Raw genomic sequence first — 27,532 nt, 5'->3', positions numbered from 1 at the left:
GGGAGAGAGATTGCACACCACCATTGACGTGTTTATAGTTCGTTATCTAGCTTTGCTTTAACTAACTATATTAGTACTAATTTTGGTTAAAAGATTGCCGTATCAGTATTTTCTTATTGTATTCGAATAATGAACTAAAGTATATGAATATCTCCTTTGTACTATAAAATTAACAGCACGTTAGTTTTTGTATTTATCTCATAAATTTGATACTTCAGTTTATTATATGATCTTGAATGTAAATGCAAAAAGAATGCATGATACTCATTTACTTCATATGTAAGAAAATAAGAAATTATGTACTTTTTTGTTTATATGGAATATTTGTTTCTGGTTTATATGGAGTATTTTTAGGTTGGGAAATTATGTGTTCTATTTAAATTTAATTGGTTTGTTGTTCCATGAAAAATAAATGGTCCACCACATAGAGTGGTATCAATCCTTGAACAATTGATTGAAACCCATAAATGAAAAAACCGTTATCAACTATGGGAATGGTTATTGTGTGATATCACTCGTGTCCAAACCAAAAATGGACTAGTACGTTCATTGAAAGCAGTTGTGTCGAAAAATGCCAAACAAAATCGCAATAGAGACCAAAACATTATAAGGATGGAAACGTAATTTAACAGATATTAACTTTGGATCGACCCCGTGTGCGGGTGTGAAGGGAATAATGATTGGTTTGTATTGTTTATCAGATTAAGAAGATTGGGTAATTATTTATGTAATTATTGAATCGTCACATTCTCACGTGGGGAGTATCAGAAGCACACGAGTCTCTTTTACACGGGTCTTTAATGGCACTTATGATGGCGATGATGATATGTTTTTTTGTACACATTTTTGCAGTAGACGGCGTACCATCTGTAGAGCAAGAGAGCAATAGGGTTAAAGTTTATATTCTCCTCTATTACCACGGTCCACTTGTTCTTACTATTTGCTTTTGAAAGTCCCATTTGAAGCTGGGAATGAAATCGAGGTCTTTTCTAATGAACCATCGTAAACTCGCACTGGAATATTTCATAACATATATTTGAATGGTTTACATTTATTTACTACCTCGAAAATAGGTTAGTTAAGTTTTGGAAAAGAATATAGAGACCTTTTTAAATAAAGATTGACCAACTTAACTTTAATCTTTGAGACAGGAAAAAAAGAAGAAAATGAAATTTTGATTCTATAAACGAGAGTAAGGCCAAACAAAAGCCAAACCAACGGACAGAAGTAAGCCGATAAAAACGTAAACAGAGAGTGAGTTTTACTTTTATTTGACTGGCAGAGAAGGTTACAATATGACAAATTGACCTTTTTTTGTTTAAACATTTGCTCTCAGTATCAGTTCAAAAAAAAAAAAAAACATTTGCTCTCAGTAGTTTTCTAACAAAATATGAATTATTATTGCATATTCTTTTGATCTAAGTTCAAAAAGAATGTGAACTTGTACAATTTTTTTTTGAAAAAGATTGAAGAGTATATAATTTTTTTTTGAAAAAGATTGAAGAGTATATACTATATAGTATACTTTGTCTGCGAATGGACAATAAATACACTACATATAAGGCAATTTTTTTGCTTTGACAGACAACACAAGGGTGTGTCATTGATACAACAGGATTTTGCAGAGCTTTGGTCTGCTTCATAACATATATAACCTTCCCATGCCCATCTCTTCTTCATTTCATTTTTTTTTTTTTTTCAATTTTGTTTTGAATGATTCCCACTTCTTTAGTTGACCTTATTAATCACACACGCTTCTCTCCTTTCAATAATAGAGAAAAGAACAACTGTAGCTTTGAAACATCCTGGCATCAAATCAAACAAACATAAATTCTTATACAGTAATGGTATGGAAATAAATATATCATCGTGGATTCTAGCAAGTCAGCACAAATTATTACTCATTCTGGTTGTTTTTTTACATGGAAATCACTAATGTTACAGACATGACAACTGGCTTATGCTACAGCTAGAAATTCGCCAGTTTGTAAAAATGAAAAGAAAAAAATCGAAGGCCAAACACTTACACTAATCTACAACATGCATTCAACCCCCTAATGCAGGTCGAGCCATTAATCAAATAGAGATACATTTTTTTTGATAATTTGTAACTTCCAGTAATATAAAAGTTCAATGCCTAACGTCTCCAGCTCGGGCCTTTAGATCCCTCCAGCATTTTAATCTTATTCAACAACTCTTCGATTGTGTTTGATGCCTCCTGCAAGTTTTATTTAAAAGGTGAGCGTACAGATTATAAGAGCATCTCCAATGTACACTTCTATTTTTTTCTATTATTTAGAGATTGAAATAGCATATCTCTATATTTTCCTCTATAAATAGAGAAACTCTATTATAGAGGCATACATTGGAGCAAATCCTCCTCTATAATAAAGTTTCTCTATTTTAGAAGAAAATATAGAGATTAAAATAGAGGTGGGTTGGAGATGGTCTAAGGTAGAAAGGTTTATTAAGTGAATGAGGAGGGGAGGAACCTCTAGCTTATTTCTCAGACTTTCCTCCTCTACATCACGTCTGTCTCTTTCCTCTGTGAATATTTCGATTAGATTCTCTCGCTCTTTGCTCATTTCTTCTATTTTTTGCCTTGCTAATTCAACCTATATCAACCACAGAAGGTTTTCATCATGAGTGAAAAAAATACCAGAGAGTAGGAAACCATACCTCAGCTTCAAGTGTCTTGCTGCGCTCTCTCTCACGTCGCAGCTCCTCTTGCAGATACTGAGAGCACCAAGGAGAAAAAAAAATGAAATATCTATTACAATGGAAAGCCCTTTGAGGATTTTCACTTTCTTTTTTTTGGATTTAGGGAGTATTTACCATTGAACTATCTTTCCCTGACACACCATTGTCCCCTCTATGATTCTGATATGAACTTGAGTAGAACTTGTCAGAAGCTCGAGACTTGATGCCCGATGGAGCATATCCTTCAGGATCATTTTCGGGTGATCTGTCTACAATCCGATCAAAACTTTTTTTAAAAAATGATTGTTCAAATTAGTATAAACGTTTAAAACTAATAAAAAGGACACTTTTACCTCTGTGACCATGCTCGTTTTTGTTTCGCCTTGGAGCATAGCCAATTTTGTGACAGTTGGTGTTCCTGATCAAAGTAAGATGGAAACAATATAAGCCCTGCAACATCAAAGTCAAGCGTTTGGTTTTGAACAAGATGAGAAAAGAACCAGACCAATATATTTTCTGCATCTGAATTAGCCGTGTTTCGAGCCTAGAGAGAACTGTTGTACGCTCAAACCCTTGCTTATCATGTGCAGGCTCAACAAAATTAGCTTCCAGGACACCTATTAGCAGAAGAAACCAACATTATTTATCTTCACGTAGAGTAAAGCCAATAACATTATTATTAACTTCCAGATTAAAACTCATACCTATGACTCCACGACCATCACTCCCTGTTGCATTCCATATCCTCCAAAATGGCTGTTAAAAAACAAGTTAGAAAGCAATACATGTAAATATGAAGTCCAGATTTAAACAGAAGGAAACCTTGATGAGCCGATTTTTGTGGTAGACGTTAAAGCCTTGGACATCAACATGATGCTTTGCGTCCTTCACGAATCCGAGAACTACTACGGCAGACATCTGATAAAAGAAGTAACCAGCTTCAAAATTATAGCTAGAAGATCCTGGGGCTTGCAATAAAAATAGAATGATTTAAGTTGTTTACTAAAGCATACGTTTGAATCCGTAACATATGAATCGGCACCATACTGAGGTCGATACGTGATCTGCTCAGTCTGCATCATATCATTCACTACGTTGTGGTGCTCAACATCACTTCCTCGTAGGATGATACGAAAACTAGGTGGGATTCTTAGGTAGAGGATTGATGCATAACTCTGGGACCACGCCAAAAACAAAAACAAAAAAAAAGTGAGAAATGATTTGTAGAATATAAGTACATCAATGAAAGAATCTCAATCATATTCTTAGTCAAGTTTTCAACTTCCCCACACCAACACATCAATGCATGAAACATTCGAAAACATTTATAGTGGCTATTTATTTGGATATCAAAAGAAATATAGTGAGAAAGAAAATGTGTATACTATACCCTTAGTGAGTGTTTGTAGGTTAGAAAGTGTCTAGAATTAGGAAACTGAGCAGCCATTTTGATGTTTTTCTCATCTCGATTGACACCTCTAAGTTGGATATCCTGCAGATGAATAATATGTTATGCCATAAAAAGAAGGTCTCCAACAATCTCATACAATAATCCACTATACAGTGAGAAATAAAAACACATACATGTGGATCGGCATCAAAATCAAGCTCTAACATCCCTTGGTCATCTTCCCACAGGTTATATATGATTATCCGTGTGCCATGATCGTTCATTAGAGCAAACTACAACAAAGTAAACAACACTTAGGGAGAACATTTGCTCAGAGACAGTAGTGGGGGTAGTAATATAAGAAAACCTTATCAAAAGAATGATAGAGGATAAGTATTAGCTTAAATTCAACTACAAAATGACGCTCCATTGAGCTTAATTCACTTTGTTTTGGCTCTCCTCGGTGATAAAAGCTCAGCATAGAAATTTCTTTGGTATGTAACAAAAGGGAAATTTTGTACCTGACGAAGAAGATCTTCTTCACTAGAGAATGGAGACCATTGAATGATTGTTTTCACATTCTTATCCCAATCACTAAGGGAAGACCGAACTATTTTGTTCCATTCAGTGTCTCTTCTTTCGTAGTCAAGCTGAGATCACATCACAAAAGAGTGTAAAGATAAAGTGGATCATTATTCATCTAAATCTAAAAATAAGTCTCGTGGACATAAAACATATTCTACAGCAGCAGATATGTGTGGACAGTTAAACAAAGCTAAAGTCCTAGTGATGAACTAGCAGTAGTGAAACATTTACACATTCATACACAAACTAAGGTTCATAGAAAGGGAACCTAACTAATCTGTGCAACTGAATCACATGCCAAGGAAATATCTAAAGAAATATATCAGCATGCAATTTAGGAACGAGAAACCAAGTGGGAGACCATGGAGTTGTTCTGTAACAGTGCTACACACAATAAAAAAAAAAAGAGAGATTACCATAGGTACAACGATGTCCTCCTTTCCTGTGCTCCTCAGAAACGTATATGATAGGAGCCCTATGCTCTGCGTAGAGCTAAAACCAACATCAAGTAAAATAGACTATTAAAGAGAATCATAAGTAAAGCTATTGATCATAATCTTAAGTAGTGAAAATACAATCCACACCAAAAGGATTTAAGGCATGCTAGCAGAAAGGGTAACAGATTGGGTAATAAACAACTAACCTCTTTCCATTTTTTCCAGGGCAGCGGGAGAAGACAATGACATCAGCTCCAAGTCTCATGGTACTAGTCTTAAAACCATTGCCATCTACAAGCAGTAAATTAGTTAAAGTGTCATCCTCCAAAACATAATGATAAAACCATCACAGGGGTTGTTGACAAAGAAGGGTTACATTGTCCAATGGTGTTTGCAAGTTTGCTTTTGGCAGAGTATCCTAGAGACATGCATTGTCTCATTTTCTCAGGATCCATCCCACCTCCATTATCTGCACATTTCAACGATAAAAAGGACGGTTGTACATGAGCAGCGGACAAAAGTGGATCCCTTTAGGCAAGGAAAGAGATTTCTCAATACCTTCAATTAATAACATTCTATTTCCTTCTGTCTTGTCCTCGAGCATGTCTACGTTAACATAAGTAGCTCCACTAGCAACCTGTTACCAATGAGAAAACCATTACCACAAAAGCAGAAGCTAATATGCGCTTAGATAGGTCTATGTCATATGATAATGAAAATATAGAAATTTCAAACACCTCATCCAAAGCATTGTCCAAAAGCTCTGCAAATGCTGTACAAGAAAACATATATAAAAAAACTTAGAGGCAAGCATCACTGTAAAACAATGTAGGTCAATGATAATAGGAATATACCTCCAAGAGCCCATTTGTGACTGGTAGCATTAGAATGTAAGAACTTGGGATGGACTCTTACATGATCAAAACCACCTGTGAGTCACAAAATACACAGTTGGAACATGAACCAATCCATATCAAACCACAGTCAGAGAGTAAGTTAGGATTCTGCTATGTCCTTACCTGAAGAAAGATCCCAATTACCACCAGGCGCTCCTTCATAGTCTCCAGCTTTCCAAAACTGCTTACAACTGCCAACTCTACCGGACGACGACGGCGGCGGTGGAGGAGGCTGCATAGAGGAGGTGAAGGGATCCGCCGGAATAGTATGCGTCACACCATGTGGCGGAGGGGTTGACTGGCCGAGTACGACTTTTAGCTCATCATCAACTATTGGCTTCTTCTTCATCACATCATCATCGTTCATGTCTGAACCTCCAGATGTTGTATCTCGTGGTCTCTTGGCGGGGTTACCAGAATTGTTATACCTTCGTTCCACATCTTGCTCCAAGTCGGAGTCGTCGCTGCTGCATAGATCCACTAGAGTTACGGTTTCTTCTCCCGGAATGCCAGCTGGAGGAGGAGGAGGAGTAGGAGTTTGTAGATTCTCTTGCTTCACATCGTTATCCATTTAATAGGATGATGAAATAGAGAGAGCTGAGATGTAGAAGAAGAAAAACGAAGACGAGTGAGGAGAAGCTCGTTTTGCGAGTCCCCGGCGATAGGGCGACGGGGGAGGGTGAGTGAGAGCAATTAAACGCGGCAAGCCGAGAGTGGAGTTTATGAAGAAACGGCGGACTTATCTTTACTGTAAGAAAAAAAGGGTTTTTAACCTTCACGTGTCTTCTTATGTTTTTTTAACTTTTGGTTTCTTCTTTTGTCGGTTTTTTAACAGTGTACACTGAGAAAAATACAAATACGTTTCGATACAATTTTTTTTGTTGGTATAAGTATCGATACAATTTTTGTTAGAGGATTAATACAAAACTAGATCTTGACCCGTGCGACTGCACGGGTATTAATTTTCTGTTTTATTTTTATATTTATTTATACTAAATGATGTATTTGTAATTTGATTATTTAAAATTAACTACGTTAGGGATGTGTATTTAGATACTCACTGATTCGGTTAAAAATCTATTTGGATTTGAGATTTCCGAATTTGATTCGGGTCTTTACGGGTTCGGTTCAGATACGGATAACCCGTTTGATTTTTTTTTTAATTTTTAAAATTTATATATACTTTAAAATTCTCAAAACATATAAATTTAAGTAATGCAAGCCAAAATACATAAACTAAAAAAAAAAACTTGTTGAATTTCAATATTTAAATGGAGAATAAATATATATTTTAAATATTTTTGGTGTTTTGATTATTGTTTATCTACTTTATATGTTTATTTTGACTATTTTTTATATTTTCAAATAGTTTAGACAATTTTATATTGACAAAAAAAACTTTAAAATAGCATTAATTGTTAAAATAAAAAACAAAATACATTAATCTAACTGAAAAATATAAACATTAAAATAGGAAATAAAAAAACATATTAATTTAACTGAAAAAGACAAACATTAAAATAGGAAAGAAACAAAACAACATTAATTTAACTGAAAAAGACAAAGATTAAAATAGGAAATTCAATTTAATTCTCAATGGCATGCCATTGTAAATAACTTCAAAAACTTTGGGGTATTTTAAAAGAGTACTTCTCTTTTAATAATATAGAAGCTTCCATTTGAATAGCTAAGTCTCCATTAATAGAGATTTTATACAAAACGTCAATTTAATCTTCCCAGTTACAGATAAAAAGACAGACATAAATGTGCACATTCGATGATGAAACAGAAGCTCAATGTGGGTCTCAAGGTAAAAGCCCCAATCCAAATAAAGAATTCAAGCAAAAATGTTCACAAGCCCAATGTTTATGACTTTGGGCCAGTGGTATAAAATGGTCTAGGCGCCTAGGAGTCAGACTAAGCATCTACGCAGACATTCATAAATCGATCTTGTAAAAACGCCTAACGATAGCCTAACAATTTTTTTTTTTTGTAACATTTACTTTTTGGTGATCAAGAATTTTGGTTATGAATTGATAAACAAAAGCACCCCAGTACATCAAACATGATTTTAATTCTTTTAAACATAAAAGACTAAATATTCTCATGTCTAGCAATAGAAAGCGATTGAGACAATAGCGTTAGCACTTGTGTTTCCAAATGGAAAATACGCGTCGTGGAAGCTAAGCAATACAACAATAACAAGAAGCCATTTCTAATTTAAGACGATCACACACCTCCTCAGTCATTATCACATTTCTCAAATTATTAAATTAAAGACTTAAATTAAAGACTAAAGCAAAAGTAAGATTAGACTTGAAGACAAGAAGGGCCACCACCAACTCCCATTACAATGCTATTCGAGCTTCTCCTCAGCCTTGGAGTCAGTGAGAGTGAGCCTCGTGTCCCTCCTATACATATATGTTTTAAATTCAAATTAACCGAAAGGATATAACTCACTGAAATTATTAAAAAAACTCGTTACGCTAGAGTTCTTGTTACGTGTCCTAGGATTAAGTTAACAAATATAATTAAATGCATAATCTAGAAAAAAAACTTTATTATCTCCTTTGACCAAATCTAGAGTTCCTTTTTGACGTTTCTTTTGGTTATTCCAAGAAAAGAGAGAGAGAATGTTATGATTACCCGGTGGAAAATGGAGTGTATGATGTTGGGTTTGGAGGAGTGCTTGGTGTGAGACGAGGAGGAGGAGGAGCCGAAGACGCCGTGTTTCTTGAACTGTTCTCTCACCACACGGTTGTAAATGAAGGCTGCGCCATGGAACTGAGGCAGGACCAACCAAGCTACGAACACCAGTTTCACAGAATACCAAATCGGGATCCACTCGAGAAGCGATTGCAGAATCAGCTCCGTGAGGGTGAGGAAGGAGTAAATGATCCAGTACGCAAGCCACTGCTCGTCGTCTACTTTCGTTGTGCTCTCCATTGCCACCACCGATGCGTACCTTCAATTTAATTTTCACCTAAATTCATGATTTATTTTTTAAAAAAGAAGAAAAATAAATCGAATTAGGTGAAACTTACAATGGATACACCAACATCACCAGTGGACTGCATATACATACCATACCATGTTAGAGAGATCTAAAGCCTAGAGCTTATAACAGCATATATACAAAAGAAAACGTAAACTTTGAAATGAAATGTTTTAAGATGGGGAAGAAATGAAATACCCAGCGCCTGAGTGGAGAGCAGTGAGGAAAGTCCAGAACTTGCTCATTTTTTTTTCTTAGTGAAATTTTTCAGAAGCTACTAAAATCTGAAAGAGAGAGGGGGAGACAAGTCTGTGAATTTTTTCGAGGCTCTTTTAATTTTTTTTTTATCTCTGCAAGAAGACGACAACAGATACGAAAGGAAGAGCCTAAATTTATAGGAAAAAAATATCTTTGGAGACATTGTACGAGTTTGCGCTACAGTTGGTTCACACTCTTCTCATTGGCTCTGCTGATGTCGGTCGGTTTATCAACTACTCCGGTCTGTTTTTATCGGTTTACTTCTTGTATCGGTTCAGCTCATTTACAGGATTGGTGACACGTGGTGATAGAACAGTGGAAAATAGTATTCTAACCTGAGCGCATCCACATGGCACCGACCTGAAAAGAACAGAAGGTCGGTCAGTGAGTGCATTCGTCAATGTCATTGCTTTACTTTAAAAAAAAAAAGAAGATTTCATAGATGCTTATCGTTTTGATCATCATGAAAACTCGTGTCATATGCAGGATAGAGATTCTTCCCCTAACGACTAGCTTCACAAGTTCAGAGAAATGCTTTTCCTTTTTCTTCTTACTTATCATCAAATACGCGAATTTTATTCTTATCAAAAAAAGTAACTCTGTGAAGCTCATGTAAGAAATATAAAGTATTCAGGTAAGAACTGGTACATCTGGAGAGATCACAGGAGCTAAAACAAAAGATTTTCATTCAAGTTTAAAAACTAGAATCCTCAAAAAAAAGGAAGGTGAAATCAGGACAAGTCTCTAATTCATCCTCTGAGCAGCTTCCTTGGCTAGAACTCTCTCCTTGGCCTTAGTCTTGGCCTGAGATTTTGATCCCATAATTCCACCTCCCCACTTCTTCCTGTACTCTTCATACTTGTCGTTGAAGTTCGCCTATAATCAATTATAATTATGGTAACAGTTACGTATTCATTATACAGAAACTAAACATGCGCTCAGTATATTACAATGAACAAGCATCTCTCACCTTAATGGCCTCAAGGATTTTGCTAAACTCCATCTTGTCCTCGTTCTTCACTGTCGTCAAACACAAGCAAGCTGCTGTTTTCTGGTTAACAATCTGCAACAACAAGCCATCAACAAATGGAATGAGAAGACGGAACACATATATGATTCTTCTGAGAGAACAGAGTTAAACAATAATATATCATTACCGTTCCTAATCGTGATTTCCCCTTGACAATGCAGTAAGGAACTTCCATTTTCCTGCATAGTGCAGGCAACCAGACGACCAACTCAATCGGGTCCACATCATGAGCTATCACCACCAATTGCGCCTTGTTCTGCGATCAAACAAAGCAGATAAGATTCTTTTAGAAAGTCTATCAATTACTAGAAGGTAACAATTGAGTTAGTTATGAAAAAAGAAAGGGACCTGCTCAATGAGGTAGGTCACATGGTTGAGACCATACTTCACGACAATTGGCTTCTTCGATTCAACAGTCTTTCCTTCAGCCTCAGCCTGAGCCTTCTTGAGAAGACGCTCCTTCTTGGCTGCCTTGTCCTCAGGCCTGTACTTGAGCAGAATCTTGAACAGAGAAGTCGCTGCGAAATTATACAGACAAGTGGTTAGAGAGTAGAACTAAACAGATAACATTCATAGTAGTGCATTATGTAGAAACAAAAAGGGAAAGAGATGGAAGACCTAAGTTCTTGTCAAGGGTCTTAGTGAACTGGTTGAGTGCCGGTGGAACCTTCAACCTCTGCTTCAGAATACGCTTCTGCCTCTGGAGACGAATAGACTTTGGCCATTTGATGTATCTGGTGAGATCCTTTTTCGGTGGCAATGCTCCTCCGATCCCAAACTGCTTGGGACGCCTCTCAAAGAGAGGGTTTGTCACTTTCTCCTGAAACCAATAACAATATTTACAACCAAGTATACACACACAAAAAAAAAGCAAACACTTTTTACAGAGGAGAGAGAGAGGGGAAAACAAAATCACATACCGATTTTTTCTTGGTAACCGCTTTAACTCCTTTCTTTGGGGCCTAAAACAAATTGAAAAAAAAAATTGTAGCTTTGAGCATAACACAAGTCGAGGGAGACATGTAGGAGGATTAGTAAACAAAACGGTGACTACAACGAGTAGCTAGTGATTGGTGATTTAAGTTACAAAGCTTCTCTACCAAGCATAATACGCTAACAAAATAAACTACGGACCAATCAATTCATATTATTACAAAGCTACACTGAAACACAGAAGTAGGGCTAGTTTCAATTACGGATCCTTACTTAAGAACTCTGCTTATGCTATTTATTACTACGGTTTGACTCTTGAAGAATACGAACAGAAGCTCAAAGCATCTATCAACGCAGCTAATTCACTACATAGATGGAGATAAAAATAAAAAAATCACTTTTTGGGATTGGTGAAACCAAAACTAAAATAGACAACCTAAGAAGAAACAAGTAGAGTGAGAACAATGGATCTCGAGGTCGGAGCAGAGAGTTGTACCATTTTCAGAATTTTTCCACAGCAGCTGTCTCGGAAGAGAGAAGAAACTGAAACTATAGAGAGGCTAACGAAAGAGATGAGAGTCGAGCACTTAGGTAGGGTTTCTCGTATAGTTGTGTATATGGGCCTTGGGCCTTATAACAGGCTTTCATATAAATATAGTGACATCTATTTTTTGGTTTGCAAAAAAACAGAACTTTTTTACTAATGTAGTTTTCTACAAGCAGTAAAATGAAGAGAATAACCTTTTACTTTATTGAGTTTGATGAGCATCTCAAACAAAACGAACAAAAAAATATCAAGTAGGAACCAAAGTATTAATCTGCCTATGATCAAAACCATCCATCATCACTACAGCCAAAAAGATGAACATTAACAAAAAAACAACCATACTAATAACACAGACGATCATTCCTCTTTTATTCTTCTTCTTCTCCTTCTTGTTATTAGTATCTCCCGCTCTCATAACATTAGAAGACCAACAAGTCGAATGAGACAACGGTGTCATGTTTGTCTCGTCATCATTATCATCAGAGTCGTGAAAGAGTTTTCTCCTACAGGGTGATCTCACCTCTGCCTCTGGACAAGCCTGGTCGTGTTGGAGAGAGAGCATCAGCTTTCTCGGAGAGTTTTCCACAAACTCCAAGGCTTCTTCAATGGTACTGCTGCACGAAACTGCAGATGAGCCTTTGCCTGTCTTCATGGCCGCCCATTCCTTCTCAAGCTCACTGAACTGCTTATACAATCGCTCCTGTCTTTCTTCCATTTTTTTCTTTCCTTGAGAAAATCTTACTTGCCAAAGAGTTAAAGAGTAGAGAATGAAAACTAGACTTGGTTTTAAAAAAGGTCCAGTCTCACTAATTACTACTTTCTTTGGAAATTTTTATTAGTTAATTGAATTATAAAAATTCGAAACTTGAAAGTTGAAACTGACAATTCAAAATATCCGTTGCTCAACAAATTATTCTACAAACAAGGAAATATTATCATAACCGAAACATTTAGAATAATTCAAAAGACACGATTGAGATATAATAAGCAGTCTCTGATGATAACATATGGTACTAGCTCTCGCTGGTTTAAGAGGTAAAAGAGTTGGAAATGTCTTCCATCACACCTTTGCCATCTTGAGCATCATAGTAGAAGAAGTTCTTTAACGGCTCTCCTTTCCCTGATACAGCTTTTATCACTTCCTGCAACCCATCAAAAAACATCCCCTCTCTTTTGTCAGAACTACAAGTCTCTAGTTAGAAGATTCCATTGCGGAAAGAGAGAGAGTAAGTGACAGAGAAGATAACCTGTGCTAGTATTCCTCCTACGATGGCACAAGCTGGTGGGAATTCGATAGTACCGGTGATAAGTCTCTCCAAGAGACTATCTGGTACATGGCTCTCGCTCACAGACTGTCGCCAATACTCAAATTTTTAAGTGACATTTATAAAGAACCGAGAACAGATAATTAGAAAAACAAAAGAAGTACTCACGTTGGCCTCACAGAGCTTCTTTTTGATTTCCAAGACTGTGGGAAGATCAAGCAGCGAGCATTCTCCATGTTTACGCCCTTCATTCTCCTCAAACACTTCTATTACTGTACATTTTTACATGACACACCCAAATATTCAGTGAAGTGTCTTTGCCGTTGGGATCTATTGTTTATGGAAATTAACCAAGAAAAATCATTTATTAGCTGTAGTAACTAGTAAGCACCTCTCATGGCAAAGTAGAGCTTTGCTGTTCTCCTAGGAATCGGTTTCCAAGGTACTGATACCGCTTCCTATGACAACAAACCCAAAAAAAAGAAGACATTACCTCTTATACATATGTGTAAGGCCTATTCAAACCAGAGAAAGTTAGTGAATAGATTGTACCTGGAAACTTGGAAAGTTTAGTTCACATTCCACCTTCTCTTCAAGCTTTTTCTGTTCAAGAAGTGCCCACCAGAGAAGTCAGAATAGACATACAAAAATGCAAAATCATCAACTCATGCATGCACGGTTACCTTTGTGTATTTGTAATCTTGAAGGTCCACGAAGATTTCACCACATGAGTCTCTACAATCCACTGTGTAGAATGCCACTCGTTTCGATAGCTTCCTACATTTTTCGTTAACAGCTTTCTGCAGCAAAAATAGAAACAGAGTGATACATGACATGAAGCAACCAAAGATGAAGGCTAGTGGACTGGGAACTATAGATAAAGTTGTTGATCATACTTTGGTAGCAAGAGAACCGTAGCCTATAACCACTACATCGAACTTCTCAAAAAACTCAGTGCTGCGTGCCGACAAATCACCTGAAAGATTTGAGAGAAAAAAAAATGATTGATCAGACAGTAGTGGTGCGTTGTTAAAAACAATTTAAGGAGACGGTGTTATTCAGAGGGGAAACCTTTCTCAACAGAAACAAGGACCATAGGGTTAAAGTCCTTGAGTGAATCACAACAAATCTCAGCCACCGTTTTTCCTTTGTAAGCATTTTCATCAGGTGGAATCAAGAAGTTGGCGTTCAAGGACTCCTCGGTCACTAAGCTATCATCCATTAAAGTCACACTACCGACTCCTGCCAGCACAATGTTCTTGCAAAACTACCCACCAAATGAAACCAAAAGCCAAGTAATGTAGTGAGATACCATCAGATTAGATAATAAAAAAAAAAGCACAAGAGTTTACCTCAGCAACAGTCCCCTTGATTCCAGAGACCAAGATATGAGATTTGGTCAATCTGCAAGCAAACATAGTAATTACATGATACAGTTTCAATAAAGTAAAGCTTCAGCAAGGTGAATGAACGAAACGAGTATCAAGTCAACTCTAGTACTCTACTAGAACTTCAAGTAAATACTATGATACTGTCTCATCTCAGAAGCCAGAACAACCTAAACGAAACACAGAAGGTACCAACCAGTTCACTAGTCTAGAACCAGAGTTCAAACTCTTTATAACTTTTTTTTTTGATCAAAAAACTCTTTATAACTCAGAATGCGAATTGTAAAGAAAAAAAAAAGAAATCAACTTTAAGAGTTTAGTACTCAAACAAAAGCATAACTGGGATCAGACAGGCTGAAAGGAACAAACTTTGAAGTTAATACTATGATACTGTCTCATCTCAGAACAACCTAAACGAACTAAAACTAAAAGCATAACTGCGAGTCTGCGATCATACAGAGGGTGAAAGGAACAGACTTTGAAAACAGAAAAGCTAGATTGAGTGTTGAGTAAGAGTAATCTGAAGAGAGGAAGTAACCTTCGCTGAGCATTAGCCCCCCAAACCCTAATCTGACGGTCGTACAAGGCAGTCTCCTGCTCGGTGAGCTCTTCTCCGTCCATTCTCAAATTCAATCTATCAATTCAAAACAAAAGTTCTGCTTTCAGAAATTGAGGATTCGGTTATGAATAATCATGAAAAGAATGGAGCTTGCGCAAACCCTAGTATTGTATTTGTAACTGGTTCGACTTTTTTTGGTCTCTCCGAGTGTGCTAGCCATTTAAGTCAACGAGGTGTCTTTTTATAAAGGAAACCAATTTCAATTATTTATTTGCTTATATTACTCTTCTGGTTAATTCTAGTGTTAGTAACTTTTTAGTAACTTTTTCAAAACATATTGTCTATGACTACTAAAGAAAATAAAATAACTTTGGAAAAAAAAAATCACTACATAATAAAATTTACTGATTAGAAAAATATCACTTTAAATCTTTTCACAGCATCAATAACAATTTTGTAACATAAATACTCTTTTATAAAATAGTAATAAATAAAGCAGATAGTTTTAAGTTTGCTACAGAAAAAAATGAAAATATTAAAATTCACAATTATTTTTCAATTTTAAAAGAAATTTAAAAACGAAAACATATCTACACTTTTAAATCACGAATCAAAATCTAATCGTTAACTTATTTCTACAACTTTAAGAGGAGATTAGTGAGTTACAAACCTCATCGTCTGGGCATTTCTTATGTGCACCAAATAATGTTTAATTGTCATTTGTAACCTGTACCTTTGTGTTAGTAAGTCTTTAATCCGGTTTTAAACAGATCAATCTTTCACAGAATCCTAACAGGCCATAATTAAAAATACACCTACACGATATGTAGATTTAGTTGATCCTAGTAGAGTTTTATAGTTCTTTTACAGTGTAAGACATATAACAAATCTGCTAGAAATATCTATAAATGTAACATTCTCATCTATATAAACTTAACTAAGAATTTACAAGAGTTTATCTCTTTTGTTTTCATTTTCATCTTTATAAAAAAAAACGTGATAGTATTTAAAAGTATGTAAAGATAGTGCAAACGAAAACAATCATACCTGCGAAATCGTGAAATTAGAACTTCCTTGTCCAGTGAGTTCTTTTTCATTCTCTGTAAAATTCTGTAAATGTTCAAACAGTGCGTATGGAAAATATCGTGGTACAAGAGTGAACTCTTACTTAAATACATTCAAGAGTCAAGACATTTGAACGTCTTTTTATCTCTCTCTTGCATTTTGATTCGTTGGTAGTTTTTCAAGTGGCATTAGTGAGGAGTCAATAGTTATCGAAGTCACTTTTGATTTTTAGTGAAACATTGAATGATTTGTATCAATGGAATACATGTATGGGGGTTAGTTACACTGAATTTGTATTTTCATAAAATTCTGGAAATGGTTGATGAAAATAAAAATGTGAGAAACTGTAATTAAGATAAAATCCCATAATAATTACTAGAAAGTTGAAGACCACTCGGATGATGAGGATACAGAAGAAAATAACAAAAATTAAAATAAATACAATCTGCAAATTGGAATATAATAGAATTTGGAGCAGCAGAGAGTAACAACCATACAAACATGACTTTGGTCGCCAATTTGCAACTCAACATTCTTCCGCAACGGCCGAGAAGCAGCTGCACCACCAAGCTCGTGTGTTCATTGAAAAACTCAACAACAACACAACAACCCTCATCATCCTCTTCTACAATCTCTCTATTACCAAAGCTAATATCTTTCGCTCTTGCCCTCTCTCTAAACTCCTCATCTGCCCCTGCTGCCTTGGCCATTCCTTCTCTCTCCTCTTCTCAGCCTCTCACCACTCCTTTCACCCAATCCAAGTTCAACCAGACCGGTCTTCTCAATGGGTTTGTTTGTTCTCTCTCATTTGTTTTTCACTCGCTGTGTGTTATGTCCTGATTGATTTGTATGTCACATGTACAGAAAAATCAGACCTTGCCCTTCCACAAACCCAGGATGTGTATCGACGAACCCCACCTCTTCTTCCTTCACATTTCCATTGACGATCCCAGAAACTGATACACAGGATCCAATCCAGGTCCTTTTTTATCTCAAAAATTCAATATTTTCTCAATTGGTTGTTTCTGATTCTTGGTTTAGCACAGAAACTGAAGGACGCAATAGCCAAAACCCAGAAGAATCCCAAGTTTGTAGTTATTGAGGATAAACCAGAAGGTAAGCAAAAGCATCGTATAAAATAAATGTTTGGTTTTGAGTAAAGATGATAACTTAATAAATAAGGATAAATACAAAAAATGGTAGGGAGATATTTGGAGGCGGAGGTAGAAGGAGGAGGATTTAACCAGAGCAGAGATGTGATGGAGTTTCTGGTGAAGGGAGATGTGGTTGCTTACAGGTGTATGGCTACTAAGGTTACGTTTGTGTACCCATTCACCACTGCTTTTGGAGACTCCAAGGGACAAGAGGAGAGGATGAAGAAGGTCGTTGATGAGCTTGGTTGGTTTGCTCCTACCTTTGACATGGAGGAGTCTTCTCTTAATGCCTTCCCTTATAACAATTAGCTGCTTCATTTTTTTTTTTTAATTTATCACTTTACAAGTCAGATACTGAGAGAGACAGTATGAATTTATTTTGAGGATCAAAGAAAAGCTATATATGAATAAGAGCCTTTACAATTTGATGAGCTATAGAGTAGATGATGTTTGTTACACAACTTCTAGCTGTTGTTTTTTTTTAGCATTGAGAAAGAATGTGGTACAGTTTTCTCAAAAAAAAAAAAAATGTGGTACAGTTCTCAACTCTGATGTCTCTGTAACCTCTTCTTATTGATATCTCTGTGAAGAAACTATCAGCTAAAGGTGTTTCCTTTAGTCTTCCTGTTGCAACACACACTCACCAAGACTCAACCTTTACTCGCTTGAATGAAGAAACAGAGTTTATGAAGCAGAGTTCGAGAAACAGAGTAATGAAAAACAGAGTGAAGAAGAAAGAACAGAGCAAGACTCAGCGATTGTTAACCCAGTTACACCCGTTAACGAGGGTGTTAGTCTGGGCCGGGAACTGTCTCCCGGAATCCACTAGATCAGAGTTTACAAGTGTATTTGAATCTCAAGGTCTTTGCAGTACCTATCTTGATTCTAACGTAGCTTACAAACTCAAAGAACACTCACAAGTTTACACTTTGAAAAATGCTCTCTTTTCTGCTCTCATCTATCTCTCTCAACTAAGACACATATATATACTCACTCACACTTGACCTAATGCTCTTCGGATGATCCAGCTGGCCACGCTCCATCCGTACGACCCATTAAAGACGCATAACGTTAACTCCCTGCAGAGAAGCCGACAAAATATGCTTTAATAGACTGAGCCTCAACAGCTAGTCTTGTGGTCCTTCAATCCCAATAAGTCACGTGAGTTGTGCCTCGTCATCAGTTGCTTCCTCTCCACGCCTAGCTTAGTTTTGAACTTGTCTTGATCTTCTTTGCTAATTCCTTAACAAATCTCCACCTAGTAAAGATAGATCAACAACACTGAGACTGACGCTTATACCCGAGAGTTTGAGATAGATCCTTAGTATCTAGTTTCTTGGATTCCAGTTCCCGGAGCCTGAGTTCGATTACTCAGTTCTGACCCTCAGCAAATCCATTGCAGCTTTGAACTTACTGACTGGTACAATCTTCGTAAAGATATCTGCAGGGTTGATCAATGTAGATATCTTCGTCACCTTCAAGAGACCCTTCTCAATGATCTCTCTGATCTTGTGATACTTGGTGTCAACGTGTTTCGTTCTTTCATGATACACGTTATTTTTGGATAAGGCAATCGCACTCTGAGAGTCACAGAAGATCTCCACACACTTCTGTTCATATCCAAAATCCATTAGCAGACCTTTGAGCCATAGCGCTTCTTTTCCTGCATCATTCATCGCCAAGTATTCTGCTTCAGTAGTGGAGAGTGTCACCACTTTCTGTAGCCTTGATCTCCAGCTTATGGTGTTTCCACCAAGAGTAAATACTACTCCACTGATTGACCTTCTCTTATCACGATCAGCCGCATAGTCTGAGTCGCAGTAACCTTTCAACACGAAGTCAGACCCTTTCCTGTAGCAGAGCTTTATCTTCATAGAGCCTCTGATGTACCGCAAGATCCATTTAACTCCTAACCAATGATCCTTGATAGGATTTCCCATGAACCTACTGATGATACCCACAGGTTATGCTAAATCTGGTCTTGTACAGATCATGGAGTACATCAAGCTTCCAACTGCATTTGCATATGGAACTGTTCTCATGTACTCTTCATCCTTCTTCAGCTGTTCCTTTGTAGCAGAGCGAAACTTCATATGAGCACCCAGAGGTGTTACAACATCTTTGGATTGCTCCATCTTGTAGGTCTCTAGGACTTTCTCCATGTAACCCTCCTGTGACAACCATAGCTTCCCATTTGCTCTATCTCTCTTAATCTCAATCCCAAGAATTTTCTTAGCCGGACCGAGATCCTTCATTTCAAACTTCATACTGAGTTGCTTCTTCAACTCCAGAACTAACTTCTTGTCCTTTGCAGCCACCAACATGTCGTCGACGTAGATCAAAAGATAGACTTTCGCGCCATCTTCACACGTCTTGACATACACACAGCTGTCTCTGTAACTTCTTACAAAGTTAAGCTCAGCCATGAACCCATCAAACTTCTGATTCCATCTTCTTGGTGCCTGTTTTAAGCCGTATAAGCCCTTTCTCAGTAAGCAGACTTGACCTTTCTTGAACTGACCTTCATAACCTTCAGGTATCTCCATGTAGATCTTTTCATCTAGCTCTCCGTGAAGGAAAGCTGTTTTTACATCAAGCTGCTCTAGCTCTAGATCTTCCTCAACAACAATAGTAAGAAGAATCCTTATAGATACGTGTCTTACTACTGGTGAGAAGATCTCTGTGTAGTCTATTCCCTCTCTCTGAGCATAACCTTTTGCAACAAGGCGTGATTTGTGTCTTGGTCTTTCAACTCCAGGGATACCACTCTTCCTTTTGTACACCCACTTACAGCCAATCACGCGTTGTCCTTTCGGTCTGTTAACTACATCCCATGTGTGGTTTGTTTTGTGAGATTCCATCTCTTCATCCATACCTCCACTCCAGAACTCCCAGTCTTTATCCTCTCTAGCTTCTTTGTAACTCGTTGGTTCTTTGAAGTCACCATCTACTGTGGTGATCAGTGACTCAGCATCAAAACAGTCTTCTTCATCATCAGTGTCTTCACTGTAATAACCCTCAATATCAAACCTCCTAGTGGCTCTGACTGTTCTGCGTTCTCTGTCTCTGACTAGGTGATAGCTCTCAGGTGAGTCGCTGGTCTCATCTACCTGATCATGATCATGTTCTGAGTCGTGATCATATTCTGCATTCTGTTCATCATTTTCTTGATTCTCAACATCCTGCTGACCCTGTTCTGCAACTTCAGTATCGCTCTGTATATCTCCACCTGAACTGATATCACCTGCTTCTCCAAGATCTATGTCAAACGTAGGTTCAGCAGATTCATAATGTTTCCCTTCCTTTTGTTTCCCCTTCTTAATGACATCTTTATAGACAGCATTTTCTTGGAAGATTACGTTTCTGCTTATCTGACACTTCTTCTCTTCCAGTAGCCAAACTTTGTAGCCCTTAACTCCTGGAGGATATCCAAGTAGCACTGCCTTCTTGGCCCTTGGGCTGAGTTTCCCATCACTTGTATGAATGAAACAGACACACCCGAACCTTCTCAAGTAGCTGTATACTGGTGCTCTTCCAGTCCACTTCTTGTCTGGAATTTCAAACTTGATTGCAGACGAGGGTGTCTTGTTGATCAGTGTAACTGCAGTCTGTGTAGCTTCTGCCCAAAACGTTCTAGGTAAGGCTGAATCACTTAGCATGCTTCTGACTTTCTCTAGTATAGTGCGGTTCATCCTTTCAGCTACTCCGTTTTGTTGGGGAGTGTAAGCACAAGTCCTGTGTCTTACAATGCCTTTCTCCTTGCAGAAGTTATCAAATCTTGTGTTGCAAAACTCAAGACCGTTGTCGGTTCTTAGAACTTTTACCTTCTTATCCGCTTGGTTCTCAATCATGTTGCACCACTCTACAAAAGTGCTGAATGCTTCATCCTTATGTTTCAAGAAATAAACCCATGTCTTCCTCGTGAAGTCATCTATAAACGAGATGCAGTACTGGCACTTCCCAAGAGAGAATGGAACACTCGGTGCTCCCCACAAGTCTGAGTGGACATAATCAAGCTTATCTTTAGTATCATGAGTTGCAACTGAGAAACTGATCCTTTTAGCCTTCCCATACACGCAGTCTTCACACATATCAAACACTGAAACCTTCTTCATATCCAGTAGTCGCTTCTTTACCAATAAACTGAGATTTTTCTGGCTCATGTGTCCTAACCTCCGATGCCACAAGATTGTGTCATCAGCCTTCTTCTCAGTAGCATAGGACTGACCAACTTCAGGTTTTCCTTGTAGTAGATACAATTTGTCATGTCTCTTTCCCTTTAAGACAATCTTGTTATCTTTATGGATACTCAAGATGCCTTCTTTTGATTCAAAACTGTATCCAAGCTCCTCCATTGTTCCCACTGAGAGCAGATTTCGATCCATCTCTAGAATGTATCTGACTCCAGTTAACAGAAACACTGACCCGTCTTTATTTTTGATCCTTACAGTTCCTATACCTCTGACCTTTGAAGTTGTCTTGTTCCCCATGCGTACTGACCCTCCACTGACGTCCCTTAGAGTTTCAAACCACTCCTTCTTGTACGTCATATGATAACTGCAGCCTGTGTCCAACACCCATTCATTCTCGAGATTTATATCCGTTGAATAAAGAGCTTCCAGAACATATAAACCTGCAGCTTCGTTCTTGTTATCTTTTACCATTGCAGCCTCTCCTCTGTTGCTGCTCCCTTGGTGTTTTGGTTTGTTTTGAGATTTGCCTTTGTTTGGACAAGATCCCTTGAAGTGTCCTTCTTCACCACACGACCAGCATACCTTTCTTCCTCGTGACTTTGAGCGTGACTTAGACCTTGAGTTCCTGTCTCGATTATCTGACCTCCCACGCTGTTCCCCTTTCTCTCTAGCATATAAACTTTCTGCTTCACCTTTAGACCCCTTTGAGTTTGAACCATTTTCAAGTTCCTTTGCGTATATTGCAGCAACAACTTCATCCAGAGTGAGAGTTGTTCTTCCTGTGCCGTATCTCAGCGTGTCTCTCAGTTGGTCAAACTGTCTTGGTAGAGACATGAGTAGCAATATAGCTTGGTCTTCATCGGGTACTTGAACATCAATGTTCTCCAGATCTGTTATAAGATGTAGGAACTCATCGATGTTGCTCTCAATGGACAGACTGTCAGACATCTTGAACCCATAGAGCTTCTGCTTAAGATAGAAACAATTTGGGAGAGCTTTGGCGAGATACAACATGTCTAACGCCTTAAGCATCCCTGCAGCGGTTTCTTCCTTTCGTATCTTCCTCAGAACTCTGTTTGTGACGCTCAGGATGATGGTACTTCTGGCCTTTTTGATTTTCTCAGCTAAAGCTTCTTCCTTTTCTTCAGCTACCTTCTTCTCTTCCGGTGTTTCATCCGGATCTCGAACCTTCTCCTTGACTTTATCAGACTCTTCTAAAGCTTTGCTCAGCCCTTGAAGATCCATCTGTGCCAAGAGTTTGTCTTTCCATAACATGTAATCTCCATGGCCATCGAACTTCTCGATCTCGATTCTTGGTGACGACATGATCTCGTACAGAGACCAAAGCTCAGAACCTGAGCTCTGATACCAATATGTGAAGAAACTATCACCTAAAGGTGTCTCCTTTAGCCTTCCTGTTGCAACACACACTCACCAAGACTCAACCTTGACTCGCTTGAATGAAGAAACAGAGTTTATGAAGCAGAGTTTGAGAAACAGAGTAATGAAAAACAGAGTGAAGAAGAAAGAACAGAGCAAGACTCAGCGATTGTTAACCCAGTTACACCCGTTAACGAGGGTGTTAGTCTGGGCCGGGAACTGTCTCCCGGAATCCACTAGATCAGAGTTTACAAGTGTATTTGAATCTCAAGGTCTTTGAAGTACCTATCTTGATTCTAACGTAGCTTACAAACTCAAAGAACACTCACAAGTTTACACTTTGAAAAATGCTCTCTTTTCTGCTCTCATCTATCTCTCTCAACTAAGACACATATATATACTCACTCACACTTGACCTAATGCTCTTCGGATGATCCAGCTGGCCACGCTCCATCCGTACGACCCATTAAAGACGCATAACGTTAACTCCCTGCAGAGAAGCCGACAAAATATGCTTTAACAGACTGAGCCTCAACAGCTAGTCTTGTGGTCCTTCAATCCCAATAAGTCACGTGAGTTGTGCCTCGTCATCAGTTGCTTCCTCTCCACGCTTAGCTTAGTTTTGAACTTGTCTTGATCTTCTTTGCTAATTCCTTAACAATCCCAAGCAGCAATTACAAGATCGACGACAAGCTGATAAATAGTGAATTTCAAATCAGGATCTCATTGGCGACCTCAACGTGAATATTCAATCAGGATCTCATGTAGGGCTGGGCGTTCGGGTACCCATTCGGGTTTCGGTTCAGTCCATTCGGGTTTCGGGTTTTCGGGGTCAAAGATTTCAGCCCCATTCGGATAATTCTAAATTTCGGTTCGGGTTCGGTTCGGATCTTTGCGGGTTCGGTTCGGGTTCGGATAACCCATTTAAAATGTTTTTAAATTTTCAAAATTCATTATATACTTTAAATTTTCAAAATCTATAAAAAATAATATATTACATATAAATTTTCATAACATATATGTCAAAATACCTTAATTTAACATATAAATTGGTTTTCTTTGAATATTTGGATAAAGAATCAATAGATATTTAACTATTTTGGTGTTTTCAGTATACTTTAGCTATTTTAAACATTTACTTTTGACTATTTGCATATATTTTCCGAGTATTTTGGAAAACTTAAAGGTATCTTATATATTTTTAATATTTTAAATATACATTATATATAAAAATAATGTATATATTTAAGTATATACATTTATTTCGGATACATTCGGGTACCCAAAATATTTCGGTTCGGATTGGGTTCGGTTTCGGTTCTTTAAATACCGAAATTTTGAACCCGTTCGGATATTTAATCAATTTCGGTTCGGGTTCGGTGCTACTTTTTCGGATCGGGTTCGGTTCGGTTTTTCGGGTTTGGATTTTTTGCCCAACCCTAATCTCATGTTTGATCATGACGAAAAAATTTGACAACATCAGCATGCTGAGTCAAAGTACATAGGATTGTTTTTCTTTGCCAAGCCATAAGATTGTTTTTCATACGTTGGGCCACAATTCTATTCGTGGGCTTAGGCCCAGGGGCTATGTACAGTTTAAACTTTGCTGACATGGCTGACCTTCATCGTCGTCTCGGCCTGTGATTGGCTCTTCAATATCAATGTGACGTTATTTGTCTCTCTCTTGACTTCAGCCTTCGATATATCATCAACTTGTTTCTCTTCGTACCAATCGAGAAAAAGAAAAACACAAATTAGAAAAGAAAAAAAAGAGAGTCAAAGAAATAGCCATGGATGCCATCGATTCAGTCGTAGATCCTCTAAGAGACTTTGCCAAGGACAGCATCCGTCTCGTTAAGCGTTGTCACAAACCAGATCGCAAAGGTAACTTGAACGACGAGCTCGGTCAAACGCTATTTCCGTGTCTTTTTTAGATAGTTATGTTATGCACGAGCGATCTGTCTGTGTGTGTGTTTTAATCATATGATCTATCGTTTGAATTGCGGATTGGAAGAAGATCTGTATGTTGAATGAGAGAGATCCGTGTTCTTCTTGTCCATTATGAAACAGAAGATTCTGTCTGATTTCTGTTGTTTCTTTTTGGTCGGTAGAATTCACGAAAGTGGCGGTCCGTACAGCTATTGGTTTTGTAGTGATGGGATTTGTCGGTTTCTTTGTGAAGCTCATCTTTATTCCCATCAACAACATCATCGTCGGTGCTACTTAAAAGGTGAATCCTCTACACCATTTTCTTCTTTCTTTTTGTTTTTGATTCAAAGGACAACACATGCATGAATTTAAAATTATATAAAAACATATATACAACATAGATGTGTATGAAATCGACATAGGCGTTTATGCATGGTTCAAGTATTGATGATATAGTCTTTAAAATTTTGTTTTCATTTTCATCGGCCAATCAAGTAAATTTAAAATACTGATAGACACTTCGTGATTTAATCTTGAATATTGTATTTAGCATGCCAAGGGAAGGGAATATGAGTAACCGAAGATATTTGGATGGTATCGAACTGTTGTTTAGATAAAATGGGAAATTTCCAAGTAGATAGTGGATTAGAGATTACATTGTCCTGTAATTTTTGGGGTTCTACTCTTATAATGTTTGGTCTGATGTGTTTGCAGATAACCAGGGACGATGGAGAAGGGTAGTAGTTACAGCTTTTGTTGTTTCAAGACACTTTTTCTTTTTGATGCTCGAGAGAGTAAAACTTTTGTTACAAATTGCAGAATTCTATTTAATATATGTCACTGTTTTTATTTTCACTTCGCGGGTTGAAAATTGCATGGTTTTTGTGAATGTGGGAGAGACATGGCTAACAACTTACTTATGGTGACAGAAACTTGGACATTAAAATCTTGAACGACCTATACTTCAACACTTCTAAGAGTTTTACAGAAATAAAATTCACCACAAACATGTATACATTATTTCTTTTGACCAATATTTTTGCTACCACTCTCCCATTAGATAGGCCCCAAACTAACAAGCAAACGACATGACAGCATTGAAAGAAAAACTAATGGTTCATTTGAAAATTGTTATTCACTCAGTCGATGACAAATACATCCTAAGATGATGCCTCCACAACTTTTATGAGGGAGGGCGTCAAATATGGGCTTTTATGTTCGAATTCAACGTCCACGCTCTTGTCACTCTCAACAAACTTCTCCAAAGAGTTTCATGGAGTCGGCTAGCATATTCACCAAACTTGTTCCACCCTATGTCAATCACATCCATACTTGATACACGTTTATTTCTTTTGACCAAAACACCTTTACCACTCCCACGATATGACAAATAAACAATCATAAGATAATAATGATTATTAGGTAAACCCAAACTAACAGCAAATGACATGATAACAAAGAAAAAGAAAGAACAATGAGAGAATCTTGGAATAGAAGCAAGACCGACCTTTCCTTGTTATTCACTCGAAGTTGACACATTGTTGATCATTTTAAAGCCACGAAGACTGAAAATTCTATTAACAAAGAAAACTATTTTGACAACCTGATTGGTGATATTGAGTAAAACGTGAGAATGCCTCCACAACTTCACCAATCTCCACTTCCTATTCTCAACCCTCTACTCAGATTCTCACCTCCTTCCTCCCCTGACAATCCCAAACACCAGAAAGAATCAAAGTTCACAATGCCAAAGCTCACTGTGCGCAAGCTAATACCTCTTCTTATCTTCATTCTTTCAAGCCTCTCTGTTCTTCGACTCCTCCGTATCTCATTGAAGTCTTCATCTCCTGCGTCTAGGCCCTTCTCTTCAACCACATTTCGTTTGAGTCCCACTGAGTCCAGTCAGGAGGATAACGCGAGCCAGACCGCTCTCACGGAAAAGGAACTCAAGCTCTTATCAGACACCATTGCTCTTAGATCCCCTTGCAACGTTCTTGTTTTCGGGTTTGCACCTCAATACCTCATGCTATCCTCGTTAAACACAAGAGGCATCACCGTCATTCTAGAAGATGAACCTTCAAAGATAATGGCACCAAACAACACAAGAGTCTATAGCTTGAAATACCATCAGACCGAAGTCAAAAACACTTACAAGCTGCTTCGACATGCCCGGTCTAATCCCGCATGCTCACTACATATGAATCATCTACACCAAGGCTCATCAGACTGCAAGTTGAAGCTGAGGGATTTGCCAGAGGAAGTACACAGCATCAAATGGGATGTGATCGTTGTCGATGGGCCACGTGGGGATGAATTAGAGGCCCCAGGTAGGATGGGGAGTATATACACTGCAGCTGTGTTGGCAAGAAGCGGAAGAAGTAACTCAACAACAGATGTTTTAGTGCATGATGTGCAAAGGACTGCTGAGAAGTGGTTCTCCTGGGAGTTCTTGTGCCAAGAGAATCAGGTTTCAGCTAAAGGAAACCTCTGGAAGTTTCGGATCAAGGGTCAATCAAATACATCTAGGTTTTGCTCACCAGAAACATCCCTGGTCCGATACTAGCAAAAATAATAGTATTATATCTAGTTTAAGATTAAGCTTGCTGCTCCCTCAGTTTGACAACACTGCTGCGTCTTTGTCTCATAATAGTGTAGAAAAACACAGAGTTTTGTACAAATGCCATTCCAGCTACAGTATGTGTCCAAGTAGTAAATGGATAAGCTTATGTAATGGACCAAACACAATACGAGTTATTTCAGTTTTATCTCCCGTAGAACAAGAAACACCACATTGGAAGATACATTTTTCTTAAACGAATAACCCAAAT

The 27,532-nt window shown here is 37.7% G+C and overlaps 8 protein-coding genes across 9 annotated transcripts; 3 read left to right on the top strand and 5 right to left on the bottom strand.

Moving 5' to 3' along the window:
- Positions 1–1,816: 1,816 nt before the first annotated feature.
- On the bottom strand, positions 1,817–6,735 carry LOC108842642 (protein MICRORCHIDIA 7). Its single transcript, XM_018615621.2, has 19 exons — positions 6,132–6,735; positions 5,967–6,041; positions 5,850–5,884; positions 5,671–5,749; positions 5,489–5,581; positions 5,319–5,403; positions 5,092–5,167; positions 4,612–4,740; positions 4,285–4,383; positions 4,091–4,192; positions 3,714–3,875; positions 3,523–3,618; positions 3,405–3,456; positions 3,206–3,317; positions 3,054–3,118; positions 2,836–2,969; positions 2,680–2,736; positions 2,493–2,615; positions 1,817–2,218 (listed from the first exon to the last, which is right to left on the bottom strand). Exons 1-19 carry the CDS (start codon positions 6,577–6,579, stop codon positions 2,138–2,140), a joined length of 2,103 nt encoding a protein of 700 aa, XP_018471123.2. The 5' UTR covers positions 6,580–6,735; the 3' UTR covers positions 1,817–2,137.
- Positions 6,736–8,135: 1,400 nt separating this feature from the next.
- Positions 8,136–9,457, bottom strand: LOC108842644 (HVA22-like protein d). The gene is made up of 4 exons (XM_018615623.2): positions 9,202–9,457; positions 9,053–9,079; positions 8,655–8,973; positions 8,136–8,419 (listed from the first exon to the last, which is right to left on the bottom strand). The coding sequence occupies exons 1-4, from the start codon at positions 9,246–9,248 to the stop codon at positions 8,393–8,395; spliced, it is 420 nt and encodes a 139-aa protein (XP_018471125.2). The 5' UTR covers positions 9,249–9,457; the 3' UTR covers positions 8,136–8,392.
- A 358-nt stretch (positions 9,458–9,815) lies between these two features.
- LOC108842643 (60S ribosomal protein L7a-2) lies at positions 9,816–11,838 on the bottom strand. The gene is made up of 7 exons (XM_018615622.2): positions 11,721–11,838; positions 11,212–11,253; positions 10,910–11,111; positions 10,640–10,809; positions 10,419–10,547; positions 10,232–10,324; positions 9,816–10,137 (listed from the first exon to the last, which is right to left on the bottom strand). Exons 1-7 carry the CDS (start codon positions 11,721–11,723, stop codon positions 10,006–10,008), a joined length of 771 nt encoding a protein of 256 aa, XP_018471124.1. The 5' UTR covers positions 11,724–11,838; the 3' UTR covers positions 9,816–10,005.
- A 114-nt stretch (positions 11,839–11,952) lies between these two features.
- LOC108839489 (protein SINE4) lies at positions 11,953–12,511 on the bottom strand. The gene has a single exon (XM_018612243.2). It carries the CDS (start codon positions 12,484–12,486, stop codon positions 12,019–12,021), a length of 468 nt encoding a protein of 155 aa, XP_018467745.1. The 5' UTR covers positions 12,487–12,511; the 3' UTR covers positions 11,953–12,018.
- A 115-nt stretch (positions 12,512–12,626) lies between these two features.
- Positions 12,627–15,216, bottom strand: LOC108822518 (SUMO-activating enzyme subunit 1A). Of its 2 annotated transcripts, XM_018595624.2 has the most exons (11): positions 15,144–15,216; positions 14,963–15,058; positions 14,389–14,440; positions 14,108–14,303; positions 13,933–14,012; positions 13,720–13,836; positions 13,589–13,639; positions 13,428–13,494; positions 13,205–13,308; positions 13,019–13,123; positions 12,627–12,913 (listed from the first exon to the last, which is right to left on the bottom strand). In XM_018595624.2, exons 2-11 carry the CDS (start codon positions 15,043–15,045, stop codon positions 12,800–12,802), a joined length of 969 nt encoding a protein of 322 aa, XP_018451126.1. In that variant the 5' UTR covers positions 15,046–15,058; positions 15,144–15,216; the 3' UTR covers positions 12,627–12,799. The 2 variants fall into 2 exon arrangements, with proteins under 2 accessions (XP_018451126.1, XP_056859177.1); XM_057003197.1 differs by having other exon boundaries at positions 14,963–15,183.
- Positions 15,217–16,493: 1,277 nt separating this feature from the next.
- Positions 16,494–17,634, top strand: LOC108840785 (thylakoid lumenal 17.9 kDa protein, chloroplastic). Its single transcript, XM_018613603.2, has 4 exons — positions 16,494–16,836; positions 16,913–17,027; positions 17,095–17,164; positions 17,252–17,634. Exons 1-4 carry the CDS (start codon positions 16,550–16,552, stop codon positions 17,509–17,511), a joined length of 732 nt encoding a protein of 243 aa, XP_018469105.2. The 5' UTR covers positions 16,494–16,549; the 3' UTR covers positions 17,512–17,634.
- Positions 17,635–24,498: 6,864 nt separating this feature from the next.
- LOC108841900 (protein transport protein Sec61 subunit gamma-1) lies at positions 24,499–25,559 on the top strand. Its single transcript, XM_018614684.2, has 3 exons — positions 24,499–24,659; positions 24,887–25,005; positions 25,419–25,559. The coding sequence occupies exons 1-2, from the start codon at positions 24,566–24,568 to the stop codon at positions 25,000–25,002; spliced, it is 210 nt and encodes a 69-aa protein (XP_018470186.1). The 5' UTR covers positions 24,499–24,565; the 3' UTR covers positions 25,003–25,005; positions 25,419–25,559.
- Positions 25,560–26,214: 655 nt separating this feature from the next.
- On the top strand, positions 26,215–27,336 carry LOC108821823 (probable methyltransferase At1g27930). The gene has a single exon (XM_018594819.2). The coding sequence runs from the start codon at positions 26,338–26,340 to the stop codon at positions 27,265–27,267; it is 930 nt and encodes a 309-aa protein (XP_018450321.2). The 5' UTR covers positions 26,215–26,337; the 3' UTR covers positions 27,268–27,336.
- The last annotated feature ends 196 nt before the right edge of the window (positions 27,337–27,532 follow it).

Source organism: Raphanus sativus, chromosome 2, assembly GCF_000801105.2.
Source record: "Raphanus sativus cultivar WK10039 chromosome 2, ASM80110v3, whole genome shotgun sequence".
Taxonomy (NCBI): domain Eukaryota; kingdom Viridiplantae; phylum Streptophyta; class Magnoliopsida; order Brassicales; family Brassicaceae; genus Raphanus; species Raphanus sativus.
Note: the sequence above shows the minus strand (reverse complement) of the source record. Positions and strands in the feature narration are given on the sequence as shown.